At 36.8% G+C, this 27,576-nt stretch overlaps 6 protein-coding genes and 1 long non-coding RNA gene across 9 annotated transcripts; 2 read left to right on the top strand and 5 right to left on the bottom strand.

The window, feature by feature from the left end:
• Positions 1–1,025: 1,025 nt before the first annotated feature.
• LOC108851345 (protein WVD2-like 5) lies at positions 1,026–3,666 on the bottom strand. Of its 2 annotated transcripts, none has more exons than XM_057009510.1 (9): positions 3,489–3,666; positions 2,993–3,193; positions 2,666–2,911; positions 2,555–2,595; positions 2,404–2,475; positions 2,187–2,283; positions 2,030–2,101; positions 1,837–1,938; positions 1,026–1,772 (listed from the first exon to the last, which is right to left on the bottom strand). In XM_057009510.1, the coding sequence occupies exons 2-9, from the start codon at positions 3,185–3,187 to the stop codon at positions 1,323–1,325; spliced, it is 1,275 nt and encodes a 424-aa protein (XP_056865490.1). In that variant the 5' UTR covers positions 3,188–3,193; positions 3,489–3,666; the 3' UTR covers positions 1,026–1,322. The 2 variants fall into 2 exon arrangements, with proteins under 2 accessions (XP_056865490.1, XP_056865489.1); XM_057009509.1 differs by having other exon boundaries at positions 2,187–2,286; positions 3,489–3,665.
• Positions 3,667–3,827: 161 nt separating this feature from the next.
• On the top strand, positions 3,828–5,255 carry LOC130511811 (uncharacterized). Of its 2 annotated transcripts, XR_008945325.1 has the most exons (3): positions 4,044–4,609; positions 4,799–4,943; positions 5,047–5,255. It is a non-coding gene; the product is annotated as an uncharacterized LOC130511811 (long non-coding RNA). The 2 variants fall into 2 exon arrangements; XR_008945324.1 differs by having other exon boundaries at positions 3,828–4,609; positions 4,799–5,255.
• A 2,746-nt stretch (positions 5,256–8,001) lies between these two features.
• Positions 8,002–10,061, bottom strand: LOC108851337 (putative L-ascorbate peroxidase 6). Its single transcript, XM_018624752.2, has 10 exons — positions 9,855–10,061; positions 9,636–9,738; positions 9,417–9,532; positions 9,260–9,330; positions 9,133–9,175; positions 8,965–9,061; positions 8,804–8,887; positions 8,584–8,708; positions 8,403–8,469; positions 8,002–8,282 (listed from the first exon to the last, which is right to left on the bottom strand). The coding sequence occupies exons 1-10, from the start codon at positions 10,018–10,020 to the stop codon at positions 8,180–8,182; spliced, it is 975 nt and encodes a 324-aa protein (XP_018480254.1). The 5' UTR covers positions 10,021–10,061; the 3' UTR covers positions 8,002–8,179.
• A 493-nt stretch (positions 10,062–10,554) lies between these two features.
• Positions 10,555–13,570, bottom strand: LOC108851321 (G-type lectin S-receptor-like serine/threonine-protein kinase SD2-5). Its single transcript, XM_018624730.2, has one exon. It carries the CDS (start codon positions 13,253–13,255, stop codon positions 10,763–10,765), a length of 2,493 nt encoding a protein of 830 aa, XP_018480232.1. The 5' UTR covers positions 13,256–13,570; the 3' UTR covers positions 10,555–10,762.
• A 2,533-nt stretch (positions 13,571–16,103) lies between these two features.
• LOC108851339 (uncharacterized) lies at positions 16,104–17,703 on the bottom strand. Its single transcript, XM_018624754.2, has 4 exons — positions 17,508–17,703; positions 17,278–17,392; positions 16,849–16,963; positions 16,104–16,765 (listed from the first exon to the last, which is right to left on the bottom strand). Exons 1-4 carry the CDS (start codon positions 17,606–17,608, stop codon positions 16,317–16,319), a joined length of 780 nt encoding a protein of 259 aa, XP_018480256.1. The 5' UTR covers positions 17,609–17,703; the 3' UTR covers positions 16,104–16,316.
• Positions 17,704–18,998: 1,295 nt separating this feature from the next.
• Positions 18,999–20,486, top strand: LOC108851329 (glycosyltransferase BC10). Its single transcript, XM_018624745.2, has one exon. The coding sequence runs from the start codon at positions 19,122–19,124 to the stop codon at positions 20,262–20,264; it is 1,143 nt and encodes a 380-aa protein (XP_018480247.1). The 5' UTR covers positions 18,999–19,121; the 3' UTR covers positions 20,265–20,486.
• A 1,142-nt stretch (positions 20,487–21,628) lies between these two features.
• On the bottom strand, positions 21,629–23,083 carry LOC108851341 (auxin-responsive protein IAA29). Its single transcript, XM_018624757.2, has 4 exons — positions 22,742–23,083; positions 22,271–22,587; positions 22,067–22,157; positions 21,629–21,897 (listed from the first exon to the last, which is right to left on the bottom strand). The coding sequence occupies exons 1-4, from the start codon at positions 23,002–23,004 to the stop codon at positions 21,822–21,824; spliced, it is 747 nt and encodes a 248-aa protein (XP_018480259.1). The 5' UTR covers positions 23,005–23,083; the 3' UTR covers positions 21,629–21,821.
• Between the last annotated feature and the right edge of the window lie 4,493 nt (positions 23,084–27,576).

Here is a 27,576-nt window from a genome sequence, read left to right as displayed (position 1 = left end):
AGTTCTGGGCAATAAACAAAGAACCAAACATGATTAATTGATTATAGTGGCTGGACCAGTTATCTTCAGAACAACAACTTCACATGTAAATGCAATAACTTCTTTGCTTTCTTTACCACAATGACATTTTTATATCTTTTAAGAAAAAAAAGGAAGAAGAATAGAAGAGAGAAGGACGATCAAATTACAAGACTCAGATTCAGAGAGAGAAAGAGAGTTTTGCTCCGGCCGGCGGAGAGGCTTCCTTAGCCACCGCCGGTCCGGTTCTTCCAGTCAAGTGCAGTTTAACCGCAGCTCTAGTCAACAAGAAAAATAGATAGTTGTTATCGTGGTAGTATCGCTTCCGGGAAGGGGAGGCTTGGGAAGCTCCGCCGCCGCTGGTTCTTGTTCCCGGGGGATGGAGGCTCTCTTAGATCCATCTCGCCGTTTATGTGGTCTTTGATGCTGAAGACGTTTGGTGTTTCTTTTGGTTCGGGGGAGTCGGTTTCTGTCGGTTCGGAGTTTCCGTGTGTCGGAGACGGTGGTTTCTAGGGTTTTCGTGAGATGGAGGAGTGGTTGGATGAGCTTTTGATGAGTTCGAGGTTGCTATCCGACGGATCTTAGATGGTTTTTTAGTGGAGTAGCTTCGGGACTTCAAAGATGTGGGATTAGATCTCGATCTCCTTAGATCGATCGACGCTATCTCCGAGGAGAAGAAGCTATGGTGGTGAAGTGGTGAATGGCGTAGGTAGACGCGCTTGGTGTGAGTGGTGAGACGCGGGCTCTGCAATGGTGTCGTCATCTTCGGCGGAAGTTTTTCCGGCGGCGGCGTCTCAGACTAGTTTTGGAACAGGAGTCGGCGTAGAGGTCGACTGTCGGTGGTGTTTTGAAATGGGCCGTGGGCCTTATTTCCTTTTGTTTATTGCCCAAGTTGGTTTTGGACTTTAGGTTTGTAAAAGTATGTTGGGCTTCGGCCCTGTATTTGTATTTGCCTTTGGGTTTTTCTATAATCTCAATTTGTGACAAAAAAAGAATAGAAGAGAGAATACACAAAGCGCACGCATAATCTCCTGAATATTCACCTTTTAAGAATCAAAGCATCAAAAAGAAAAGAGCTTAGACATAAAAAAAAAAAACACAACTTGAAAGATTAAAAACATTACCATCAAACATAGAAATATCAAAAAGCAGCAACATTTAGAACCAAACCCCATATGACTCTTTTCACTCTTTTTACCCATTTCTTCTCACATAAGTTTTGGTCGAAGATATAATATAAAATAAAAATATCATACGGTTTCTTTTTCCTCTTGTCCTCCTTAATTAATGCAAGCTAATGAGTCTTAATGCTCAACAGCAACCACTTCAGATACCTCTATGGACTCGGCTCTCTCTTCATCCATCCTTGGAGATGCAACCTCATGTGTTTCTTCTGCATCTGCATTGGCCGATACATTCCCTTGTGCTTCCTCCTCTATGGGGTTTGAAGACTGGTTCAGGGCATCTTTTTCAACTTTCTTCCTTTCAGGTTTCACCTTAGCTGAGGCTGTTGCAGCTTTTGCTGGAGCGAGTTTCCCATCAGGGAGAGCTGTTTTCTGAGATGGCAATCTTGGAAGTGACCTGCGCAAGGGTTGCTTCTTGAGATCAACCGCTGGCACAGTTCCCTTAGCAGTTGAGCTATCTTTAGAGGCTTTCTCATCTAAGCTCAGCCTAGCGACACGAGGGGTCTGAGTTTCTTCAGAATCAGTCTTCTTCCTCCCGAGTTTTGGAGATTTGGGTCTCGTTGGTGGTATCTACAATAACAATGAGAATTAGTACTTCATCAAAAAGGTTGAGAAGAGAGAGAGCAGTAAGTACCTTCTTTAACTCTGTTTTAGGCGGCTGAGAAAAGCTAGGCATGGGTGTGGCTTTGAAGTTCAAGCTCTTTCTTAGCTTCCTAAGCTCAGCTTCTTGTGTTTCCTACGATATATTACCAAAGAGTTCTTTGTCTTTAACAAAAGTAGGTCGACAACACTATTACAAAAGAAGCGGGTGGGTTTAGAAGACAAACCTTGGACTTGGCTTGCATGTTATTGATTTCCTCCTCTTTCGCATGAGTCTTCTCCTCAAGCTTAACATAGAACTGCACCATATGAAAGCAGAACACCCATTAAAACATGTTTGTGGAGAAAAGGATAGATAAAGCATTGTGGATCGAAAACGCAAACCTCTCTTCTCTTTTCAGCCCGTTGGTCACATTTGAAACTGAACCCGTAATTTGGAAGTGCACCAACTTTACGAGGTTTGCCATCTTCTGCTTTCGGACTACTAAGAAACCATAAATTAATAATCAAATTGCAGAAAAAATGAGAGCCAAATGCATAAAGGCCCCAGCTTGCCACAAGAAAGAAGAAGAAGTGATTGTAAATGCGAGAAAAAAAATACTTAGAAGACTGAGCATCATCTTCAGGTGTCTCCTGGACTTGTTTCTTTTGAGGCTTTGGTTTCACCTTGTCCCTGTATTAAAGAAAGACTAGCTTCAACAACCGATTAGTGAATAAAAAGATTAAATGATAAGACTTAGCAGACTCAATACCCGGCGGCGCTTTCAGCTGGTGCACGGTCTTGCTTTCCATGCTGATATGAAAAAAAAAAAAAATTAGAAATAATCATCAGCCACAGCGAAGAAACATAGAAGGATGATTACCTCAGTGACCTTAGCCGCTCTACCATTGAAAGATGTGCTCTTCAGAGACTTTGTTGTTTGTGCAACAGGAGCAACAGAGCCATTAGATGATGCCACTTTAGCATCTGCACCTTTAATCTCTTTCTTCTTCTTGATAAGAACCGACGGAACATTCTTACCACCAGAGAGTTTCTCCTGCTTTAGCTTCCGTTGAGCCTTTTGTCCATTAACATACTTTGGCCCATCTACACTTTCAACTTGTGTGCCCTACAAAAAAAAAAGAACAAAACCGTTACCTATCTGACAGGGGCGAGCAGATCAAAACCAATCCAAGATCTACAACAAAACCTCAGCTGCCTCTTTCGGCTGTTCATCTGCATCCAAAGCCGAACTCTCATTCTGACTTCCTGAATTATTATCCAAAGTTTCACCAGAAGCAACACCATTTCCTTCAACAACGACTACACTCTCCACTGTTAAACCACCATTCGCAAGAGCAGAGTCAGTAGTCCCATCAGCCACCATGGTACTTTCAGGATCCATAGTAAACTACAAAACAAACAACACTAACTGATATAAGTAAAGAAACAACAATATTCACACAAAAACAGAGTGGTCTATGAAGTCAATTAGACCAAGATTCAAGCTACATTACAAAAAAGAACACGTTTTGTTCCAATACCCAGACTTTTAAAACCACTCATTATGTAAAATGGATCCGTAGCTTAATCGATCTAAGTAAACAAAAACGCAAACATTATCTGTAAGAAGAAGCGAATCTGAATCAAGACAAAAACCTAAATCTCGAGCTCACTATTCACGGTAGTGAGAAGCAGCATCTTACCTCTCTCACACTAAACGAAGTTACCAGAGCAAATCAAGCGTCCATTGAAAGCAAGCAAACAATCTAAGGAATGCAAGAAGAAGAAGAAGGATGAGATTTGGATTTGTGCTCGAGTGTTTTTATTTTTCTTTTTTTTTGGGTTTCTGAGGATGGATTCTCGGTCTACACACACACACACACAACACAAGTTGAGATTTTTATTTTTGTGTGAAGAGAGAATAAAAGACAAAACGTTTTAGTTATTTTTATTACAGGGGCGGTTCGAAATCTAATCGCCACGTCATCACGATAATTACGGTTAATAGACGGTTTACTATTTTGATCGTGGGATTGATGGGAAGTTTTGTGGAAACTTTAAATATTTTTCTTTTAATGAAAGTCTTTCTATTTACGACGATTTTTCTGTGACTGTCAACTTTGGATGATTTGCTTTTTTCTTCTTTTATACTTCAAAGATAAACCAAAATTTAATATGTATGCAATTAAAGAGTATCTTAATATATAAAGTAGACTTCTATGGCTTCTTAAGATGTCCAGCTCAGCAGGGAGAGGGGGGCGTTTTCCGCCACGTGGCAGCTCCCAAATCTTTGTTTCATATTTTTCGAAACGTTCACGAGACTTGATTGGGCCAGATCATGTTCTTTTCTTAAGCTTTTAAGTTATTCTGTATTTTAGGTTAGGCCCATGAACCTAAAACGACACAAATGTAAAGTTTGACTTTCTAAATTTTGTACATTTCCTTCGTAACATCCGTCAATTCAGTTCTACCCCCACTTTTACTCGCTGGAGTTACTCATCGAAGTTATGTTAGGCAATCAATGTTTCCCACGTCTCATCAGGTCCGGATTTTTCATCTTCCCTACCAAGCGGAATCTTCATATCTAAATAGGGCCTTTAGACGAGTTGAAGAGAAAGCGATCGATTGATCTCTGGAAATCGTTACTTTTCCTCTAGAAACTCTGAAAATCGTTATATCAGAAGAAATATAACTCCACCGACCACCGTTCAAAAACATCGCGATAGTCAACATACCGATGTCTGTTTCCAAGGATGGCTGCTGTAAGGAGATTGTTGCTACACGGAGCCTAATTGGTGCGAACATGGTGTCCGTTGAGGAGAAGGTAGTCATCACGAATCGTCAAACTTTCAGCTCTATTTATTTTTCAATCTCCTTTCTCACTGACCTGTTTTAGTAGAACTTTTTATGAGTGAAGTCAACCCTAATTTAAGCTTCAATTTCGGTACATAGGCTCAACATTTTAAAGCATATTCTAAAGCATATTCTAAATCTTAAGTGTGTTCGATCTCAGCCAAAGCAACACCCGTGGCTATCCGGTTCACTGAGAAGACGAGGTTTGTTGAGGATCGACCGAGCCTCTACCTAGCATCCCAAGTTTAAGTTTCGCAAATATGAAGACATCATGTCTATGGTCAACACGAACATCGAGTTACTTGGTTAATTTTCCAAATCAAACTTCTCCTTAACAATTGCAATCCTCACGTTTAGATTTTCCACCTAATACTTAATCTGTTTCGACTTCACGCACAAATATCTTAGGGGAAGTGACGGCCATGGAAAGCACCCACAATGATGACACGTAGAGCATTCAACGTATGATGCTATTAGTTGGTTTGATGTGGTAACATAGCTTTGCAACCCCGTATTAAGTTATTTTGTTAGCCTATTAGTTGGTTTCATGTGGATCATTTTGCTATGAACCTCTACCATATATGCAGAGAGCCAATAATGTGTGCGTTAGTGTGTTTGACTTGGGGGCAAGTGACCTATATGCCAACTCATTGTGTTATGCTGTGGAGCATCATAAAACTACACTCCCTATAAAAACTTACGATAGAGATGTCTTGGTTAGCTAAACCAAAGACTGGTAAACAATTTAAACCTTCGATCAATTTACTCACAGTATATTAGTATCTACAATGAATATTGAAAATCTTGAAAAACAATAAAATTCCTCAATTTTCTTTGTATTTTTATATGTTATTTAAAAACAATACAATTCTGAAGCGCTAAAAACTTTAACAAACAAATCAACACTCACTATACAAACTTTAGAACAAATTGTACAAGTCCCTTGGTTAGCTAGACCATAGGCTGCTTCACAATTTAAAATTAAAATAACATAGTTACTAGAGCTAAACGCAACATAACAACAATTAATATAAACGTCTTTTACAGATAAACAGGGTATGAAAATAAAACAAAGTCTTGCTAAAAACTAAACTGTACCACGTTTTAAAAAGTTAATTCAACACAAACAAATAATTCCCAGCATGAATAAATGATCTTTAAAACCAATGTTGGAAGACTTAGAGAGTTTGTTCAAAAAAAAAAAGGAAGACTTAGAGAGTACTAATAGGCCTCCAACTACGGAAAAGAAAAACTATATATGTATTGTATGTTTCGGAGATTACAATGATGGAAATAATCTTTGCTCTCTTAATGGCTGCCATATTTACCATTTTGATTGCATTGATCAGTGGTTTTGTACAAAAACAAGTTGTCCGGTATGCAGAGAAAATAATCTGTGATGCTTGCTTGAATCAAAATAATAATATATATATTCAAAAAAATAAAAATAATAATATAAGAGTTTATTGAGTTCTTATTTCCACTATCACTTCTGTCATATTCTTTATTTTGGATTTTTTTCGAAAATATTATAAATGTTTTGTCCTCATTCAAATACACTACATATGTGGAAATAAAAATATATACATTTAATAAAGCAACTATACAACGAATTACAAATTTGAACAAACAAAACATTTTCAACTTATTTGACGATATAACATATGAACCCGGCGCGTAGCGCCGGCATACCACTAGTATATATATATATTGGTAGCTCTCAGCTTAGACATATGTAAACTGTTAGAAGCTAGTTAAGAATTATTAAAATTGAGTCATTTTGTGCGAATCGGTTTGTAATTGAATTTTCGTTCTCGTGTTTTTGATTGATATATAAAAATTCATTTAAAAACTGCAAATTTTACAAGGAATATATTCCAGTTTTTGGTGAAAAAATTATATATCAAGACATTGGAGGATTAGTAAAAGGAAACGTGTACCAGAAACTTAGATTCCTCTACAACTTGAAACATTTTTCTGGAGGTTCATGATGTAAATTTAAAAATAATAATGAATTTGAATGGATGCATATGTGCAATGAGTAAATGACTACTGTGAATAATTTAAAATAACAACATATGAAATCAGTGCAAAATAAAGGGTAAAAACACACAACATTCCTCAAGATGTTCAATTATTTTGTTAACTCTTTCATGCATATAATAAGACTTTTATATATGATAAAATCTTACATAGAGTAGCCGCTTTATTAAGGCATCCCCCACACTATTATATCATACTTGATTCTTAAATGGGAACATTAGTCATCTAGTTTATCAACACCTTTCATCAAAAAATACTAAAGCCAGCTCATGGAATCTATAATTTTCATCTAAATATATTATAGTTTCTAAAATTAAAGACATGGTTTCAAAAGTAACAGTAATGTAATACCTTGCATGCTACTCAAGATATGGGTCATAAAAATCATCTCGATATATAGATTGACAATGGTGATCTATATCATATGTAACAAATTGCTTTTTTCAGACCAGTATAATGATACTATTATGTAACTAGTTGCTTACTTCTTTTTCAAACCAATCAATAATATTTCAAAATTTGAATATATATAGGTATTGAGAAGTTAATATTGTACATCAAAAATAATAATGATAGAGTACATCATTGTCCCAGTTTTATGCAAATCGAAGAACACAAGTGCGTTCTTATCTAAATACATGCACCCACATAAACACCCCCAAATGCTTCTGGTAGGCCAAAATAATTAATCCAAATGTAACTTTTCTTTAAGAAACCATAAGAAAGCAGCAGTACTCATTTGTTGACCACCGAGGAGATACTATAGTTTATTAGCTATAGAGTAATTAACAAACAGAAACCAATTAGCAAGCTTTTATTTAAAAACATAGATCATCATGCATTCATACTCCAATATGTAGTTAGTTCGGTCTCAAGGTCTTTGTAAAATAAAAATTTAATGTGTATATTTAGTAACTACTAACAAAGGAGTATGATTATCCTGATTAGCACTGAGAAAGAGTGATTAAAGAGGAAGCAAAGTGATTAGACACAAAACCCATTTTATTAAGAGACAAGTTGGTCCCGTGATTAGGGCAAGATACAGCTACAACAGTGACACCCTTCCTTTCTTGATGTTTCTCAAAACTTTTCTCATTCCATCATCTCCATCTAGTCCCTTTTTAAAAAAAAAAAAAACTCTTTTGAGTGATATCTTATCTTATTGTGTGTTCATTCAAAAAAAATTATCTTATTATGTGATTAACAAAATTGAAAAGACTTATCTGGTCAAAAGATTTGAAACCAATAAACTTGGTATTCTTACGATGATTTTGTATGTGAGCTATGCTTTCTTATCTATTACTACATGAACGAAACATAAACAGTCAAAATTTACATGAATCAACATTTAAAAGCTCTAAACAAAACATTTAGTGTCTTTGTTGAAATCTTGATCATGTTTTTAGAAAAGGAAAAAATAATTAAATAAGCATTAACAACCAAAATTATTTAGGACATGTTTATGAAGTATGAACTAACATAAGATCAAAATTAGACATCATAATGTTTTCCATTTGGCCCCAGAGTTAACTAGTTTGATATAAGCATTGGTGAAGTCTCTGAAGAACTTGTCTTGATCTTCCGCATACTGCTTCACCCACCTATGCACCAAACCGTGAATCTTATATCAGTTGAATAGATACTCCAAACTCATTCATCCTCTGCTTCAAACGCTACTTGACAATTTAGATAATGAAATGATCAAGGTAAGATGGACTAACCTTAAGCACTCATCATCCTCCACGAGGGCGTGATCCGAAGGAAGCCCCACCATACTCGTCATTTTGGCTGCAACCCAAGTCATGATAATTAAGAAAACTATTCAAAGATATACTCATCATATCAGTCTTTACAAGTCTGAACATGGCAGATGATGAAACTGTACGAGTATAAGAAACTTACATGTCGTCGATCTCCAAGGTTTTTCAAGAAGGATTTTGTAGTATGCATTGTCAAAAGTAAATGGATCTCCAAAGCCTTTGCTACCAATCGTATGTGCACCAGACAAGGCAACAAGTTCTTGGGTCCTGCATGCAATTGACCCCCCAAGTGATGTTAAGTGTTACAAAACTTTGGTACTATAAAACCATAAGTTATCAGCTATCTTTGTGTAAGGACTCACGAGAATCCTTTTCTTTGGAAACATTCTTTCAAACCCGAGGCATTGAGGGACTCTGGAGGTAACTTGTCTTCTGGATCAGGTTGCCTGAAAACCATGAAAAGATCATCCTGTTGTTAAACATATAGAAACAAAGACCAGAGACTGAGACTATCACTGCTTACGTCGAATCAAGTCTTCCCAAAACTACTGGAATTGTTGGGCCGCCGCACATTGAGACTGCTTCAGACCCAGCGACAGCGATCATATCCGCCCAAGACACTAACATCACACAGTTCAGAACGTTAGCACCACAACACATATAACAAGAACATGTTTCAAACAGAAACTACCTGATTGTATCTCATCGACCTTAATCTTTGCTTTCTCTAGAACCTAACAAATGCAAAAAACAAAAGTGAAATTACATCTTTATTTACTCATACTAACAAAGAAAGAGAGATAGAGAAGGTTTAGTGCCTTTAAGGATCTCTTCAAACCTGCGTTTTCAGGTCTCTCGAGCTCATACACAATAGACCCGTTGATGCCACCTGCAATCACACACAGAAATTAAGTAAGATTTTGAGAATGAGATTGATTAGTAGTGTATCACAGAGTCATGGCAACACTACTCTACCTGTGTTATCATCCAATTCAAAGGTTCCAGCATCATGAAACACTAAACGAAGCACACCAGCAGCTTTACCCTTCGTCACCACTCTCCTTATCTCATCTTTCATCAGTGGATACATGCTGTGAAGTGAAACCCAACTGTCAGATTTGGCTAAAAACTAGCACAAGAATTTTTTTTAAACTATAGCATGAAGAATAGTTTTTTTTTTTGCATCAAACTCACTCAGCTGCCTTTCCACTTGGAGGAAGCAAATGAGACAGAAGCTGTACAGTGGACAACATGACAACCATGTTTCTTCTACTGGACACGAACACGTGACGCGAACCTAGTCAATTCATATGCAGAAACAGAACATAACCTAGTCAAAATCATGCAGAAACAGAACATATCTCAGTATATTCAGTAATAACACCATGAGAAACTAAAGACTGTGTGTCTTACCAGGATCGTGGGAGGAGCAACGGATACGACATGCTTTTAACGACCTGACAACATGTTTCGCAGGAGAGAAGAGCCGCGTTTTAGCGGGAGATTCGAGTTCGCATTTGAAGTTTAAAGAAGGAGAAGAGTGGCACCGAGAAAACAGAGACGTAGTCGTCGTCGTCATCTTTAACGGTGGGACGAGAATCAACGAGCGGCAGACTGATTTTTTTTTAATGTATCCGGGAAGTTTTATTATATACCCGCAAGCGTACTGTAATTAAAACGTTGTAACCAATAGAATCGCAGGATTGTCTGAGAGAGAGAGAGAAGTAAGAACACGGCACGCATTTGGAAAGCGTGAGGACTCAAAAGAATACAAAGCGACAACTAGTCCTATGACAGTAGTTAAAAAGGACAGGTAGTCCAGTTTATCTTTGTAATAAAAATAAAATTTTCATTTTAATTTTTTAATACAGTGATTTAATTTTAATTATCAACTTAATCATTTCCAATTTAATACATTAATATTTTTGAATTAAAAATGAAAACTAAACATAAAACTTTATGGAAGTTAACTATTTGTTAATTTGATGTTTTATGCATGTACACTTTAAATATTGGTTTATTGTTATGTATACAAAATTTAGTTGATGTACTAAGTTGGAAACGGACAATAAGATTAAATTTGTGTGTTAAAATGGAATTATCCCTAAAAACACTTGGAACACTACAAAACTGGAGAAACTACTATTCTTTTAATTTTAAACACAACACAATGAAAATTGAAAATATACAATGAGCCAAAAACCTATCACAGTAAGATACTCAAAATTCAACCTTTTGATGTAAAATAAAATAAAATAATAAGATACTAAAAATATGGCTACAAGTTACAACACACAATAGGGCCCTACAACACAAGACTGCTATCTCGGACCAGAGAGTCTCACTGCAGAAAGACAATTCTCACTGTTACTATCCAACGGTCCAAACGACGTACCACCGCCTTCCTCGCTGATCGAACTCGAGTAAAGCCTCGAGCCCAAAGTGGAAGAAGAAGGAGGCTGAACCACCGGGAAAACACCTTCAAGCATTTGAACAACTTTACTCATCGACGGTCTCAATTGCATATCTTCTTGTATACACCAAAGCGCAGTTCTCACCGCCCTTCGAACTCTCTCATCATTCACATCAACGTTCTTCATCTCCCCATCAACAATCTCCAAAACCTTCCCTTCTTCCATCATCTTGAAAGCATAAGAAGGAAAATGACACTTCTCGGACGACTCCGAAGGATCATAGTTGTTTCTCCCTCCGATCAGCTCTAGCAGCACCATCCCGTAGCTGTACACATCGCTCTTCTCTGAGATCGCGTAGCTTGTGATCCATTCAGGAGCTAGATAGCCTCTCGTCCCACGCATCGTCGTAAAGACATGGCTTTGCTCGCGGGTCATGAGCTTAGCTAGTCCGAAATCAGATACCTTGGCGTTGAAGTTATCGTCTAAGAGGATGTTCTCAGGTTTGATATCGCAATGGATGATCCTTGCGTCGCAATCTTCATGTAGATAAGCTAAACCTTTCGCTGTTCCGAGAGCAATATTGAACCTTGTGTCCCAATCCAACAGAACATCCCCATCCTTTTTCCTGAATATCCATCTCTCTAACGAGCCTTTAGCTAAGAACTCATAAGCTAGAAGCCTATGAGTGCCTTCCACGCAAAACCCTCTGAGCCTCACTAAATGCAGATGATGAATGCTTCCGATTATACTTACCTCGGCTCTGAACTCTTTCTTGCCTTGACCTATTCCTTCAAGCTTCTTAACAGCTAAACGAGAACCATCAGGTAAAGTCCCTTCGTAGACCGAACCAAACCCTCCTTGACCTAACTTGACTGAGAAGTTATCAGTCGCTAACTGAAGATCTTTGTAAGCAAACCGGATAGGCATCCCTGATAGATTCTCCAAGAAGTTATCCTCCTCTGAACTCTGTTCCAACTCATCAAAATGCGTTTTCTTTCTCTTATGAATCCGGAACGCAGCAAAGATCAACACAACTATAATAAAAACCGTCACCAAGATAATAATTACTATATACGGAAAGTGTTTCCCATCATCTTCACCGTTATCTCCACCATTAGTAGCCACCTTGATGTAAGAGACGTAACCAGAGCCTCCATTCCCAGAGTTTCTAAAGCTTCCGATCCAATCAAACAAGAAGCAGTCACCAGAACTGTTCTGAAAGAAAAGACCGAGGCACGAGCAGTTCTTGTTGCAAAGCTCTTTACACCTATCAAGACTAGTTTTCTTGGAGAAGGGAGTAGCAAACCCTAGAGCGAAGTAGTCAACTCTGTCTCCAGCCTTTACAAGTTGCACAGGGGAAGTTGCGTTATCTTCTTCAGTCTTCTTACAAGGAGACACGATCCCGGATTTGCAATCAGACCGAGCTTTTGACAAACCCGACACACATCCACACACTTTACTACCGGAGCAGACATAGTAAGGCCCGCAAGGCTCTGGTGTCGCGCACTGATCGTTAGGGATTTTAATGGAAGAATCAGCACCAGACGCACCAGTGCCAAGATTCGAAAAGGTGATCACACCGTTGTTTCCCAAAACCGCGATCCAAGTGGTGTTACCATCTTTGTTATATGAATACACAAACTGCCATAACAAAGACCGGTTCTCATCAAAGAACCTCCACGAGTTCCCTAGTAGAGACGATGAAATCACTACACCGTCTTTGTCAATGATCTTCCCTCTTTCATTCCCCATGGACCAATACACTTGAGGAGTCAACAAGTTGTTGAGAGATAAAACCATATCTCCTGATTTGATCTCGAGAGCATAAGTCATGTTGGTTAAAGAAGGGTTGCTAGTGAGCTTCATGCCTTGTTTAAAGGCTTGATTCGTAATCAGAGTATCTGTAGGATGATCAAAGCTCTCCCAGATCGAATCTCCGTTGCTAGAAACAACAACGAGGTTACCGGAGTCCCGGAGCTCGATTCTTGAAACGTTTTTGCCTGAATTATCCAATCTCCAAACCTCAGGAGGACCTCCTTGTTCTTTACGCAGGACCACGTTTCCGTTGGCTTCGAACTGGAGCTTGTCGGAGTTCGAAACAGGGGAAGCTCTGTTCGCGGACCAGATGAGTCTCGAGCTGGCTCTGTGGAGGATGCTGAGAGTGAAGAGAGTGACGGAAGCTGGTGTGTTCACGAAACCGAAACCGAAGTCTGAGTTGTTTGATTCGAGGAAGATGCCGTCGTTGTTGATGTAGTTCATCTGAGATCCTACAAACCCTGGGGCGATGCTCCCGGTGTACGCTACACCGCCGTGTAGAGGATCGGGGAAGAAAGCAAGACATGTTAAGAAGACGGTGAAGAAGAATCTCATTGCTTTTACTTGGAAGATCGTGGCACCCATAAACCTTAAAAAAAGATCTAAAACTTGTGGATCAAGTCAATGGATCTGAGAAACAAAGAAAAAGAAACAAATATACCCAGAAAGATAGAAAAAGACAAATCTCAGAGCACTGACAGGTGAAACAGAACGTAGAATCAAAACAGAGAGATTAAGATCGAGAAGTTGGATTACTTTAGAGTTGTGGTTTTCCTTCTCTGTCTCTCTGACATTTAAATTTAATGATGTTTGAAGGAAGACGACAAGTGGGTTTGAAAAAGAGAAAGAGAGCAAGCAGTAGAGAGATGGGAGAGTCTTAATCAAAACTTTATCTGAGCCGTTTCCTTCAAATCTGTTTGCTTTCTAATCTTTGCCGCTTGTGACCGTCACAACTAGATTTTGGACAGATCCGACCACTTGGGTCACTTCTCTTTTTCAACCAAACATGTTGTAAAGTTTCCTAACCCTTATGACTTGACTTTTCAAAGCGGAAAAAGAAGACCGATCTAATTGATTGTAATAGAAGTAACTTCTGTCTTTCATTAGTTGGGTTGTTTTTGGGTCCAATTCTTTAGTTGTAAAATCTACATTTTTTGGTAGAACTAGTTTATTTATTTATTTTCACTTGAAAACATAAAGTTGGAGAGTAATCTACATCTCATGGAGTAATCTTCCAAAATGGAGTTTGATTTATATGGATGGAGTTTTTTTCCTTGGAACACAAAATGGAGTTTAATAAATGAAAAAACCGTGGAAACCCCATTACTCTGTTATTTACTCTGCTTTAAATGAAGGGACCTTAAACAATTACGAGCTGGAGCATCTTATATTCATTTCTCCTTTTTTGGTCAAACTTTTGTTTTGTTTATCTTGCCATTAAATTTTGTAATTCAGGCAACTCTCTCTTTGTTCTAGTTTTAGTCACGGGGAATTCAAAGATGGATCAGCCAATATCAAAGCGTGGGTTTGTTTGTTATTGTTGTTATCTAGTTTGAATACAAACCTACTTCCTCCTATGTTGATTGGAAAACAATACCTAACTTGTTTATTTGTCAGCAAATGTATTTTATAAGCTTTTTTCTTCCATGAAATGTTAAAAACAGAAAGGGCACTTGTAGAAGAAGTTTAACGAGTTTAAATTTACAGTACATAATGGTGGTTAATGTCTAGATCCCTGTAGAAACCAAAACCAAATTACCCATTTTTCACCACCGACGATAAGGTTAGGTTTGACTTAACCTTTTTCTCAACGGCCTAGAGTAATTGAATATCAATGCTAAGTAAGTCACTGTATGTCTCACGTATACAAAGTAATATATATATATATATACTACCTGCATGCTTTTCCTATCACAAAAATCTTTATTTTCAGTTATCATTTATGATAAGGGATCATGTTCTAGCAAAAAATTACCTTCATGATTTTCTATCAGCTCTTTCTTCAAGCAAATATGATTTATAAAACCCAATGTTTTATTTCTTTTCTTTGTAAATCAACTTAATCATCTCAAAATTTTGACATGTATCTAATATGGTTAGCGACATTAGAATATATACGTGGTCCTCTTGCATCAAAGGATCGTTTGAGGCCAATATATTATTTTGAGGAGTATGCTTTTTATTATAACTTTCATTAAAACCATAATAATGGTTGAAAACAAATATATTTGGGGGTTAATTTTAGTTTTAATTGTCAGTGTAATATAGTTTGATGTGTCCTAAACAATTACAATACAAGAGGTCTTTAAGTACGCTCCTAGCCTTAAATTCAACTTCCTAAAACAAGCATTTTCATTATTTCTAGTGTACTATATGTACACATTTATGTATGTATAAGGGATATGTACATTTGCCAGCATTTACACTATATAATATCGATTATCGGTAATTTTCTATGTACACATTTCTTTGTCAGCACTTATGTTCACAATTGCAAGAATGTATAAGAAAATCTAATCTTAGCATATCATATAATATATAAAAAACATAGATCTTAACTTAGAAAATGGGTATAGTCCGTCATGTCTCTGCCACTACAATCATACAAATGATCTCATTTGATATCATTGATATCATCATGAACGTGGAAGCCGCCAACGTATAAACTTCGATTTCTTTCTGTTTTCTCGTTTCTAAACTAGGTTCTCTTAACTAATATGAGTTGCTTAATTCAAAGAAAAATAATAATTAAAATCAGTAGAACCAGTCTTTTCTTCTTAAACCAATACCTATAGAGACAATGGGTCACACATTTAAGTAAATTTAAACTACTTGTATCAACGTTTAGGTAAGACATAAACTATATTATCATTTTGAATCTTGCAGTTATGTATATAATAATGGAAAAGGCTGGGAAATGAGAAAGAAAAGCCTCACTCACAATCCAATGATAAATTACTTTTGTGAGGAAATTAGTAAATTAGCCATTTTCTAATCTTACTTTGACATTTTTCAGAAGGGAAATATTTTGCCTTTATTGTATGTTATAATATCTTCAATTGCATTTGTAAATTTGTATACATTTTTCTATACAAGAGATATGGTTGTTGAGATAGTTTTTGCATCTAAGTTTTTTCTTCCTAGATCCAGATTCGAGTCTAGATGTAGCACAGCTGGATAGTACTGAAATCATAGAACCATCTACCGTTTTTCCTAATTAATTGTTATTAAACTTTGCAACTAATTTATGAGATACAATTGAACAAATTTAAGCTTAAACTTGCTTAACTAGCTGATCCATAGAGAATGGTGTTGCTATTTAATGGGCCTAAGCAAGCTCATATCAAAAACTTTTCAATAATAAGATCTTATAAACTTTTGTTTTTGTATTTGTTGTGAAAGCCTAGATGTAGACTCGTTATTTCTTGAAATCTTGTTCATGAATTTTGAAGATTCGATATTAATGCAAGAAGAAGAAGAACTGTTCTGTTTTCATCATGCTCTCTCTCTCTCTCTCTCTCTCTCTCTCTCTCTATTTACATGTAAAGAACCCTAAAAACTACAGAGGAACTAAAAGAGCTAACTAAGACGCATTCTATAACACAAGACTGACTAGCTAATCAAAACACAGTTCTGTTCTGATTTTTTAGCCTTTGTTGTTGTTGCTGTTTATCTTACTCCGTTTTTGAGTAGGAGATATGATATCATCTCCAAGAGGGCCTAAGCGCAGAGATAGATCACAACCACCAAAGGTAATGCCATTACTTGCATTCACACTTACCTCTCTCCTGTTCTTGTCGGACTTGCACGAGTCAGTGACATTGTTAGAGACTGGCAAAGAAGGAACTCTGAGTGAATAGCATAAAGGGTAGCTTGAGTGTTTGGAGACAGGGCATTTCTTGATCTGAACATCGTTGTGAAAACTCATAACCGGAAGAGTCTTTGGAGCAAAGTTGTTCTGTTTCATGAAGACTTGGTATTGCGGCGACATAATGTTGTCCAACTTAGTTGAGTCTTGGCTAAGATAACGTCTCGGGTTTATGTTCCTTTGGCTTCTTGAAGCTCTTCTTGGCGTGCAGCCCAAATGCAATGCAGCTACAAAAACAAAAACAAGAGTTCCTCATTGATCTGAGCCAATAAGAATCCAGAGTTCTATCTAATATCAAAATTGTTTATACCTTCAATACAAGGCTGAAGAAACTCCCCAGTTTCAGTGGTTTCATCGAGTCGGATTATGGTGTTAATGGCGTCGTTTGCACGGTCCAAAAGTGTATTCATGTCCATATACTCAGCCTAAAGAAGTAAATCAAATAATCAAGACTCAGCTAAGTTGGACATATTGTTCATTATTAGATGGGAGTATATAAGATTAGTAAAAAATTCTATTAACCAAGTCAATACACAGTGACATAAGTTCAAATGTTCATTATTAGATAAGACTCTTATCATAAGAGTATATCATCATCACAAGTAAAGACTCTATCAGTCTTACTGTTCAAAGAGGGCCACTGATGGGTTTTAGTGAGTAGCTTCTCTGTTCCATAACAGCTAACTTAAACTATACAAAACCCAAACTGAGAAACTATAAATGCTACATAGAAAGAAACCTCAGAATTGGCTTTGGAATACATGATTTCTTCAGCTCTCAAGACAACCACAGGGAGCTTCTCTTGCCATTCTGTGTTCTTCTTGGTGGATTGGCTGTGAATCTCACAAACAATCCTACAAAAGAAAAAAAGTTCAAAAGAACAAATGAGCAGGAAAAAAAACAGAGAAAGGATACATGCAAACACAGATAGATACAAAGTGATAGAATAAGAAAAGAATGAAAGATGACCTGAAAATCTCTTGGATGAGCAAACCCCTCATGGGTTGGTGTGTGTCACTGTGCCAAGCTCTTCTGATACAGTCGTACGGTCTTGGCCCTGGCCTCGGCATCTTCTCTTCCACCACTTTCTATGAGAGAGAGAGAAAAGACAGAGTCAGATTGTTTTTCTTCCCCTCTCCTTACACTGCTCCCTCAATAATTTAAGTGGAGGGGGAGAGATGGTAGTCTTGTCAGTTGGCCCGGTTCGTTCCGGTTTACTCTGCTTTTTTGATTTTTTATGGTCCGGCCTACTCTCTGTAATAATAGTCTATAGGGTTGCATTGCAGTCCATTATTTTTTAGATTATCCTTTCCAATATATAAATACAAAAACTAGAGCATTCACCAGATTATATGTAACCAACAACTTATTTTATATATTCTCTAAGCCTAAGAGGCCAAACACCAACCATATGATCTACATTTTCACTAATTCTTAGATGTACAGCTCTATTGCTATTTGCAACTGTAAGATTAAAACATTAGATGCCAAATGATTTAAAACTAAATATGTAATAGTTGAGATTATACTAGTGTAAGAATCATATGTTTTACGTCCTTATGGAAAGTTTATCCTAGATAAAAATTCAAAATTGTGTTTTTCACTCTCTAGTCTCTAGTAATAAAGCAATTCTGATACGTTTTGAAACATTCGCTCAAATTGTTCTCTTCAGGAAAAATAAATATTCTTATGCAATGAAACAAAAAAAACAAATATTCACCCAATTGCTTTCGTACCACTAGTTATAGCCTTTCGCTATAATTTTCTCTGACACTGAAGCATTCACGATGACGACAAACACAATAAGATCACTGAGCTCTAAAAATATCATTTAAGACCACCTAACCGAAACCACTTCTCGCGTAGTCGTTAATGGAGGCAAGGCCCAGATACGAAGGCCCAAATCTAATGCATGCTGGCCACGTGGATACACACTACCGTAACTCGTATCCATCCAGCAAAGATGTTACGTTCGACATGAAAACGTTTTGCCTAAAACGGATCGATTACGAAACTTTCACGTATTGTGCCATCAGAGGCTACAATACATCATACCACCACGTGTATGATGAGTAAAGACGTGTGTACACAACCAAATATTTAATGACTCTGTTTAATGCTGCCTTTAGCTTTAATCAACGAATAAATTCGTCGTATACATTTAACTTTGTTGGCCTATGATTTATTTAGTCACACCGACTAGCACAAGCAACATATTTTATTCTTTCATATTCTAATTTTGGATAAATAGTACTAGTAGTGAACCAATTAGTGGCCAAGAAAAACAAGGACCGTTACATAAAAAGAATATTAAAATAAAAATCGTAAATTTTTGTTCAACAAAAAAAGTCATGAATTCCATATATGAAATGCCACTGAATTGAATTGAATATTTTCTATAATTAGTACTCATAAATTTTTTTAAAATATCTTTATTAATACAAGTTGCACCAAATCCCACTCTTTCTCACTCTAGAAAAATGTATCATCGATTCTTCTCCTATAATATCCTACTCCACTTTGTTTCTCTCTCTACAAACTAAAAAGCAGTCACTGGTTTTTAATCTTTCCGGCGAGAGAGATATGCTGTCTCCGACGCTGTTCCCTCTCTTCTGCGCTCTGTTCCTCTGTCTACCAGTCGCAGTCATCTTCACAGTCCAGCGAGAACTCACCGGCGTCGCCTCGCCGGAGTTCGGTTTCCGCTCTCTCTCCGTCTTCTCTCTCTACGCTCGAAACGTCCCCGACGCTTCTCCTCCTCCGCCGCCGGCGATTCCCAAAGACGACGAGCCTCTTCTCCGACTCGCTTCGCATGTCAACCCGAATCTCCCGCCCGGGTCGACCCGGAAAGTGGCGTTTATGTATATAACCACGACGCCTCTCCCGTTCGCGCCTCTGTGGGAGATGTTCTTCAACGGAAGCTCCTCAACGGATCTCTACAATGTCTACATCCACGCGGATCCGACCCGGGATTACGACCCGGGTTTCTCGGGAGTGTTTTCGAACCGGGTGATCCACTCGAAACGGTCGGAACGTTACACGCCAACTCTCGCGGCCGCGGCGCGTCGGTTACTAGCACACGCGCTTCTCGACGATCCGCGAAATTACATTTTTGCCCTCTTCTCTCCCTCATGCGTACCAATACACTCCTTCGACTTCACTTACAAGACTCTGGTCTCCTCTCGGAAGAGCTTCATCGAGATACTCAAAGACGAGCCGTGGCAGTTCGAGAGGTGGGCGGCGCGCGGGGACGACGAGATGCTGCCGGAGGTGAGGCTGGAGGATTTTCGGATCGGGTCTCAGTTCTGGGCTCTGACGCGGAGACACGCGCGGATGGTGGCGCGTGACCGGCGGATATGGGAGAAGTTCGACAAGACGTGCGTGAGGGAAGACACGTGCTATCCCGAGGAGAATTACTTTCCTACCCTTTTGAGCATGGGGGACCCGCGCGGGTGTGTCCCCGCTACTCTCACCCACGTGGACTGGACCGTCAGCGACGGGGGTCACCCGAGGATGTACGAGGCGGAGGAAGTGGCGCCTGAGCTGATCGTGCGGCTGAGGGAGAGTAGACCGAGGTACGGTGAGAATGGGATCAACGGTTCGGATTGGTCCGTGAGTAAGAGGAGTGATCCGTTTCTGTTCGCTAGGAAGTTTTCTCTTGAGTCGCTCGAGGCGTTGTTGGGTATGGCTAAGGGAGTGTTGTTCAATGACTCGGCCTGTGGTGCGTGAAGAAATGGTCCAACTGATGGGCATTGTTGTAAAGTTTAGATTTTAGTTTTTGTCTTAGAGTTGGAGAAAATAAATGTAATTAAAAGAGGTAGCTGGGAAAAAAGAAAAAACCCAGTCTATCTCGAATCTCAACCTCATAAATTCGCAACTGAAGTTAAGCATGTCAAACCACTAATGATGTCAGAAAATCTAGTCGGCAATAATTAGATTTTATTGTTATTATTCCTTTTTATCTTCATAGTGTGTTTTGACTTTTATTTAGACTTTGGTTGTTGTTATCTACACTGTAGACAGAGAAACTAGGAAATGGATAATTTAGAGAGTATTATGATGATTAGTACTACATTTAGGATTGACTATATAAACCGTGTTGTTTAAAGATCCAAAATTTGGGGGTCTTTGAGTTTGCGGAAGATGGGGCTTAGATTCGTCCAACAGTCAACACTCGAGTTTGGCTGTCGCTTAAAGAACACACACACAGCCATAATCATGGGCTTGCCCCGTGCTTTCTTCCTTTTACTTTTCCAAAATAAAACCACGGAAAGTTAATGCTTACAAGCCCTGAATTGCGTGATAGCCAATTAAAGAATGCAAATTGTTTATGAAATTTCTATACTGATGATACTTTTTTTTGTTATATGGATGTAAAACATATAACAATATCGCATCGGTGGAGGTCTCATCTCGTTAACCGGTAGCATCCCATAAGGCATTGCAGTTGGAACCGGACTGCTACAACCAATGTATGGCCTACGGTATTCCCGTAAGTGAGCCCAAATAATAAAGCAATAAGCTATAGACTTCCCACTACAATACAATTATGGCCTACGTTTATTCTCTCTTGCCTAAGCCCAACTGCCCAACAAGCTCGGCCTAATAGCCTAACCGTCTAACGACTCAACAACTTTTCCCGCGTAAAGTCGTTACTCCATCTCCACATCATCCTTGCTCCATGATTGGTCCAGCTCACCATTGGCACTTATCATGGACTCATCTTTGCCAAACTAGCTTGACCTCTTATTCCTTCTTGCTGACATCAGCAGTGACGTCATCCTCCCTCAGGGTAACTAGATCATCACTTTTACTTGCGGTTTTGGCCCTGGCTTGGGCTGAGGTGGAGGAGTGTAATTCTCTGGAAAAGGAGGAAGCGCTTTCATCTCATTCATATAAACAACTTGCTCATCTACCTTAGATTCTCTTTCATATCAACAACATGTATGATCTGCATCCTATTTGTTTTTAAAAATCTCGTTTTGATACCAAGGTTTCTGCAACCATCATCACAGTTTATGTTTCTCTCTTTTTTTTAATTGTTTTTGAAGAAAACAAGTCTATTAAGTTTCAAAAGCAACAAAGGATTGATGTAGGAATATCTAAAAGCTTATTTAACCGTCCGAACCTGACCATTAAGTAGTCACTGAATTCTCATAAAAGAAATGTCATTACCCTTCCGTGCATGTTTGGCCATAATTCTAGTGGCCATACATAATCGAGTGGGAATCTGGTAAGGTAGACATTTTAATTACCAAATAAAAATTGCTTTGAAAAAGTTATTTTTTAGAACAACAGCCGTGTATATGCACACGGGCAATCTCTAATTATTGATATTCGATGAACAGACTCAGCAAAGATCCTGCAAAACCAAACCAAGATTTTAGACATTAATATGCCAGTCACCCATATCCGAATATTAAAATGTCCATCACCTAAAAACTTATTATATTTCTTTTTATCTAAGAACTATATATATTTATAAAAATAGGTAGAAATTTGAAATATTAAATATAGGGAATTAAACGTACTTCCATGGAACATCCCCTGGTAATAGCCAGTCGCCCTCTTTCCCCTGGAAGGTGAATTTGTAACTTGTATCTTCTCGATCACAATCTTGATCTGAAAAGACAAAATTATATTCGATAGGTTACATGCCATGCTTTCATTCGTGTATAGGTTTAGGAGAGTGTATACGTTTTAATGCATTTTTAAATATTTAAATTAGTACTCACATTGACTAAACATGTTGATCAGGAAGCTAGTGAGAGACTCGTAAGAGTTGAAAAGCTTGATGTCAACCTTTCTGGCTATTGCCACACCATTCATCTTCACCTTAACATACATTGAGGATCTCGATGATGTTGATGATGACCATGATGCCGATGATGATGGTCTAACTCTTTCAGTTGTGGCCGTTGGATTAGCTATGCTGGTCCTGCTACCACGATGGTGATATGGGTGATTACGACTATGGTGACGATAGTTATGATACTTTGTCATACATGACTTTACTGGTGGCCACCCCACGACTTCGCTATTTTCCTCCTCACTATACAAAATTATTTAAATGTTATTAGAATGCTAATAATGCTTCCCTATGTTGTATAACCACGCATCAAAATTTTCGAAGAAACTTACAAGTATAATATAAAGATAACTAGCTTAAACCTAATTATTGTAAAAAAATATAGTTTGTTACTCACTCGTCAACAATAGAGGAGTCTGATTCCAAATGATCTTCTTCTTCCTCGTCTGGCTGGCCATTCAAAGAAAACGAACGTGGTTTTGGCACATAACAATCTTCTTCCATATTCTCCAACCAAAACATCGACTCAAAACACGTTTGTTTCGTATTCAAACACGACACAACGCCCTCAGCCGCGCAATGCTTGTTGAGGTCAAAGCCAAACCCGAGTTTTGAAGAATTAGTATGAGGTGAAAGAGAGAGATCAAGATCCAACTCCATTTCTAGTGCAGCTTCGTCTTTGATGAAACTAAAAGTGTATGATCGTTTGTTGTCTGGCTCTGGAAAAGATTGTGTGGATGGTTGCTTAATTAGAGGATCATGAGTATTCCCTATTTATAGTAAAAGGAAAGGATACAAAAGTGGAGGAGGAGTATGGCTTTATCCTAAATGTTTAATATGTTTATATTATTATATATTTACTCACACGAATATTTAAATATAGATGTCGTCATAGATGTGTCTTTATGGTATCTTAAGCAACACGATACTACATAACTAAACAACTAAACAACTAAACTAATCAGTTAAATATTAGAATACTAGTTTGTTTTCCCTTGACTCCTCAACTTTGCAGTTCAAATATATTTTCTTGGAGTATGACCAACAACTAGAACATATATTTGACTGGAGAAAGCCTATCTTCAAAATTTGAGCTATATCATATTTAAATTTGTATCCAGCATGATAAAAGTAAGTAAATAACGTCATTAACGAAATAGGTTTGGGTGAAGATAATGATAGAGTCGCTCTAATTATATTTAAGCTGCTTAACAGATTAGCAATCGTGAAAAGGCATTTACAAGTTTACAACTAATAGGAGTATGCAATCGTGAAGAAGTAACCAACGCTGAGTTGGCCTAGTGGTAAAGGGGTTGCGGCTGTAACTTCTGCTACCCGGGTTCAATTTACGGTGGGAAGGATTATTTACAATGCTTGGATTCCTGGTAAAGAAGTGAAATCACCTTTTCGATTACCAAAAAAATAAAAAAATCGTGAAGAAGTATTTTACAACTTTTAATGAAACAGGAGAAACAAGGACCTTTGTCTTTTGGGAGAAAAGTAATGACTTCCGACATTTATTAAGTTCAGGTCGGCCAATATCCCAACATTTGATGCTAACACATTTCTACATTATTTTATCTAAATTGTTATGATTTTTTAATATAGAATACATTCTTCTAATAGACTAATAGTTACTTGTTTCTTATCCAAAGTATACACTAGATGCTAACTCTTCCTTATTTATTTGCAAATTAGACATTCATATACATATAAATTAAAACAAAAAATACAATCAACATTATCTATGCACGGACTTTGTAAATACATTTGTAAGTACTTTATATTAACTACATTTAGATATATAAATTTGTAAAATATTTAGTTTATGTGGTTGACTTTATCTGATTTCCCATGTTTTCATCACTAATTCTTTTTTTTATCACAATATCCAATTAGCGTACTTATTAAGATAAGCAAACCAAACTAGTAAATAAATAATAAAGTTTAGTCAAAAAAAATAAAATAATAAAGTGTATTTATATTTTATACTTCTAAGCTAGAAACAAGAGGATGCATCGTCAAGGGACACATGATTCAACGAATTTAGTCATGCAACACCCAACTAACATTGAATATTATAATAGACAAGTTTGGTTAATGTTGGAACGGACAACACCCCATACTTTTGTTTACATTCTATGTTTCTATTAGAAAATGGTTTACACACGGAATGTATCGGACTTTTAAGAATAATGGTATCCAATTACAAAATCCACTTCTTTTTTGAGATTGTCACAATCTTGTTAACTTTTCAAGAGACAATTATCACTACACACTTCTGTTTGATTCACTATGCAACTTCTGTAACAAATATTTGAGGAAGAGTTTAGATTAAATGTTTAGCAAAAAAAAAAATGTTTTAAAAACTGGACCGGATACCAACTCGGTGTAGTTACTGGTTGACTGGTTGGACCGGTTCAATCGGTCGAACCGGATTTTCTATTTATGATAAATATATATATAATTATATATCTACATATAATACACTCTCTATTTTTTTATTAACTAAAAATAAACAACAAACATAAATCTAAGATGTGAATACTATGTGAAGTGAATTGAAAAAGCAAATGATTTACAGTTATAATTCTCATATTTATTTATTTTTACAACTAACATCTCAAATTTTATGAATATGGCAACATAATATAGTATATATAATATATGAAAGTCAAAAAAATCTATTTTTTACATTATTTCTTAAGAAAATAAAAAATCAATTAAATATTAATAGTTGAACATTAATTATTAAATATTAAATTTTAGTTAGTAATAATAAAAAATACTTAATTATATGTTAATTTTTAAGAATCGGGTTTTTAAATTAATCCGGGTCACCGGTTTTACCGGTTTTCAGCCGGTTTTTCTCAAATCCAGGTCTTAAACCGAACCGGACTCGGCTTTTTCAGCGAGTCATGGTCGGACCGGTTCGACCGGCCGGTCCGATCCGGTTTTCAAAACACTGAGATTAACTTATGAATAAAGGCTATTAACTGTCTGCCCATCCTGAACTCGAGTACACTGCCCTATTTGGGAAGGAACATTTTCCTTTTTTTCCATAAAACATTTATTTCACAATTGTTTCGTTTTTGCAACCATAACTATTGTAAGCTTTGATATTGACATATGTTTGATTTACTTTAACAAAAATGTTGGTAGAAAGATACCTTGTGCCTAACACAATATTAAAAACTTGAATTAACCTTTTTGAGATATAATTCGCAAGATATCAATCTGGATAACAAAAGTGACACTTGATTATGAAGTCCATATCATATACTGTATAATATATGACACTTTGGTTGGTCTCTACATGTTTTTAGATCAACCAAACAGATGACAGTAGAAGGGGAAATATCAACGTGAACAGAGCCGTGCGTGACTACTCGTGCCGTAGTGTCGGGGGTCGACCACTGAAGTTATGGGCTTTAAAGTTGAAGGACCATATGACTCTTGTCTTGTGGGAACCACTTTCACACTTTTATAGTCTAGCTCGTGGTATCGATCTGTTTTTTTTTTAACTTTAATAATTTTTTAAAAATATTTTTAGTTACTAAGAAAGTTAGCGAAACCTAAACAATAGAGAACTTTTTTTGTAACTAAAAACAATAGAGACTTGGTTCATACTTTTTTTTTTTTTTGCCAAAGACTTGGTTCATACTTGCAACGTTAAATTTATAACCATCGAGAGTCTTAGCTGAAACAACATCAAATTTTTGCAACGAATTTAGACAAAACTTGGATAGTAACTAGTGATTTTGGGCTTATTAATTAGTATTAACATATAACCTGTTTTCATTTGACCAAGCTGTTTTCTCGAAAAAACAATATTCTTGTCATGTAATCGAATTTTTGACTATTCTAGCTTGGTTATTTTGGATTTCAGAGTTTTTACCTGTAGTTAGTGGCTTTGACAAGTATGATTGACCATTTTGGCTCAAACATCTTAATAGAATCGAGCAAGATATGTTCAGATAAACGTTTTGAATTTTGAATTATTTAAGATGTTTGAATCTCAACACTAAAACTAACTTGAAACAGTGTTATAGAAATGGCACGACATATTCTACTTATGAGTTCCAAAAAAAAAATCATTCTGCTCTTTTGCAAAAAAAAAAAAACATGCTGCTTATTATAAATTGATTTTGCGATAAAACCATACAGTCTTACGTTAAGATCGGATGCTGGTTATGCAGTAGCAGGTACAAAATGGATAAAATAGATATGTGGTCGAATCCAATAACAGTCACATAAGATACCGACAAGGAACCTAATCCATTGAATAAATTAACTGATTTAGAAATGAAAACTACTGGTAAGAGATAATAAAGGACGCACGTGGGAGGAAGCGAGAAAGGATAGAAACTGTTTGTCTGAGTGCGGGAGGGGGACAAACAAGTGTTAGGATAAAGGGGAAGTGAATGAATCTATCTTTTTAACTCGAGTTTGAGTGCTGTTTTGGACAGCTTTGGCATAATGTCTTCTTGTCTTCATCAAGTTGTAGATACCAAAGTCTTATCATGTTTCTTCTATGTCTCCTCAGCTGCTACCTTACGGATCGTACCACAAACTTTCCCCATTCATTCGTTATTCAATTTTTTTGATTTAAAGTTAAACTAGTAAGATATTACCAGTTCATGAATGCTACTTTAATCGTTTCTAAAAATTTAGCGTTCAATTTTTTTTTCAGTATCCATAATATCACTATTCCAAAATCAGAATCCAAAGCTACTTTTAGTATATAACTTCCCAAATAAAAATTAAATTTATTCAAAAATATCTCAAATTAAATTTATAAACTTATTTTTTTTGTAATAGCATAATATATCCAGCGTTAAAAAAAACTGATTTTTTTCTTCATATTTATCGAAAAACAACGAATTACAAAAAACTAAACAAACACCAAAACTATAATGTACTAGTTATCCATAAAACCGAAGAACCATCGGGATCGATTAAGAGTCTCATTCAACATTGTATATATTGCTCTAAGAAATGTTGTTGTATAATATATCTAAGACTTTGAAATTATTTCTCAAGAAAACATAAAACAATAGCAAGAAAATATTCTCTTTCTTTTCATTATAATTTTTTTATCATATTAATTTCAGTGTTAAAAAATCTTATAGAAGAATATAATAAACAATGACTCCAAATTGTGTTGGAAGTACTGTCAATTGATTTTAAATTGGAAACTCATAAAATTTATACGATATAAGAATTTGATTT

The sequence above is a fragment of the Raphanus sativus genome, chromosome 4, assembly GCF_000801105.2.
Source record: "Raphanus sativus cultivar WK10039 chromosome 4, ASM80110v3, whole genome shotgun sequence".
Classification (NCBI taxonomy): domain Eukaryota; kingdom Viridiplantae; phylum Streptophyta; class Magnoliopsida; order Brassicales; family Brassicaceae; genus Raphanus; species Raphanus sativus.
This window is presented reverse-complemented; position numbering and strand designations above follow the sequence as displayed.

Coding starts and splice junctions, on each gene's coding strand:
- LOC108851345 (XM_057009509.1), bottom strand. CDS start 3,187: ATGGATCCTGAAAGTACCATGGTGGCTGATGGGACTACTGACTCTGCT. Junction 2,912..2,992: donor AGCCGAAAGAGGCAGCTGAG/GTTTTGTTGTAG, acceptor TTTTTTTTGTAG/GGCACACAAGTTGAAAGTGT. Junction 1,939..2,029: donor ACATGCAAGCCAAGTCCAAG/GTTTGTCTTCTA, acceptor AATATATCGTAG/GAAACACAAGAAGCTGAGCT.
- LOC108851337 (XM_018624752.2), bottom strand. CDS start 10,020: ATGACGACGACGACTACGTCTCTGTTTTCTCGGTGCCACTCTTCTCCT. Junction 9,739..9,854: donor TTGCTCCTCCCACGATCCTG/GTAAGACACACA, acceptor TGAATTGACTAG/GTTCGCGTCACGTGTTCGTG. Junction 9,331..9,416: donor TGAATTGGATGATAACACAG/GTAGAGTAGTGT, acceptor GTGTGATTGCAG/GTGGCATCAACGGGTCTATT.
- LOC108851321 (XM_018624730.2), bottom strand. CDS start 13,255: ATGGGTGCCACGATCTTCCAAGTAAAAGCAATGAGATTCTTCTTCACC.
- LOC108851339 (XM_018624754.2), bottom strand. CDS start 17,608: ATGCCGAGGCCAGGGCCAAGACCGTACGACTGTATCAGAAGAGCTTGG. Junction 17,393..17,507: donor CTCATCCAAGAGATTTTCAG/GTCATCTTTCAT, acceptor TTTCTTTTGTAG/GATTGTTTGTGAGATTCACA. Junction 16,766..16,848: donor TCTTCAGCCTTGTATTGAAG/GTATAAACAATT, acceptor TTGTTTTTGTAG/CTGCATTGCATTTGGGCTGC.
- LOC108851329 (XM_018624745.2), top strand. CDS start 19,122: ATGCTGTCTCCGACGCTGTTCCCTCTCTTCTGCGCTCTGTTCCTCTGT.
- LOC108851341 (XM_018624757.2), bottom strand. CDS start 23,004: ATGGAGTTGGATCTTGATCTCTCTCTTTCACCTCATACTAATTCTTCA. Junction 22,588..22,741: donor GACTCCTCTATTGTTGACGA/GTGAGTAACAAA, acceptor AATTTTGTATAG/TGAGGAGGAAAATAGCGAAG. Junction 21,898..22,066: donor CCAGGGGATGTTCCATGGAA/GTACGTTTAATT, acceptor TTGGTTTTGCAG/GATCTTTGCTGAGTCTGTTC.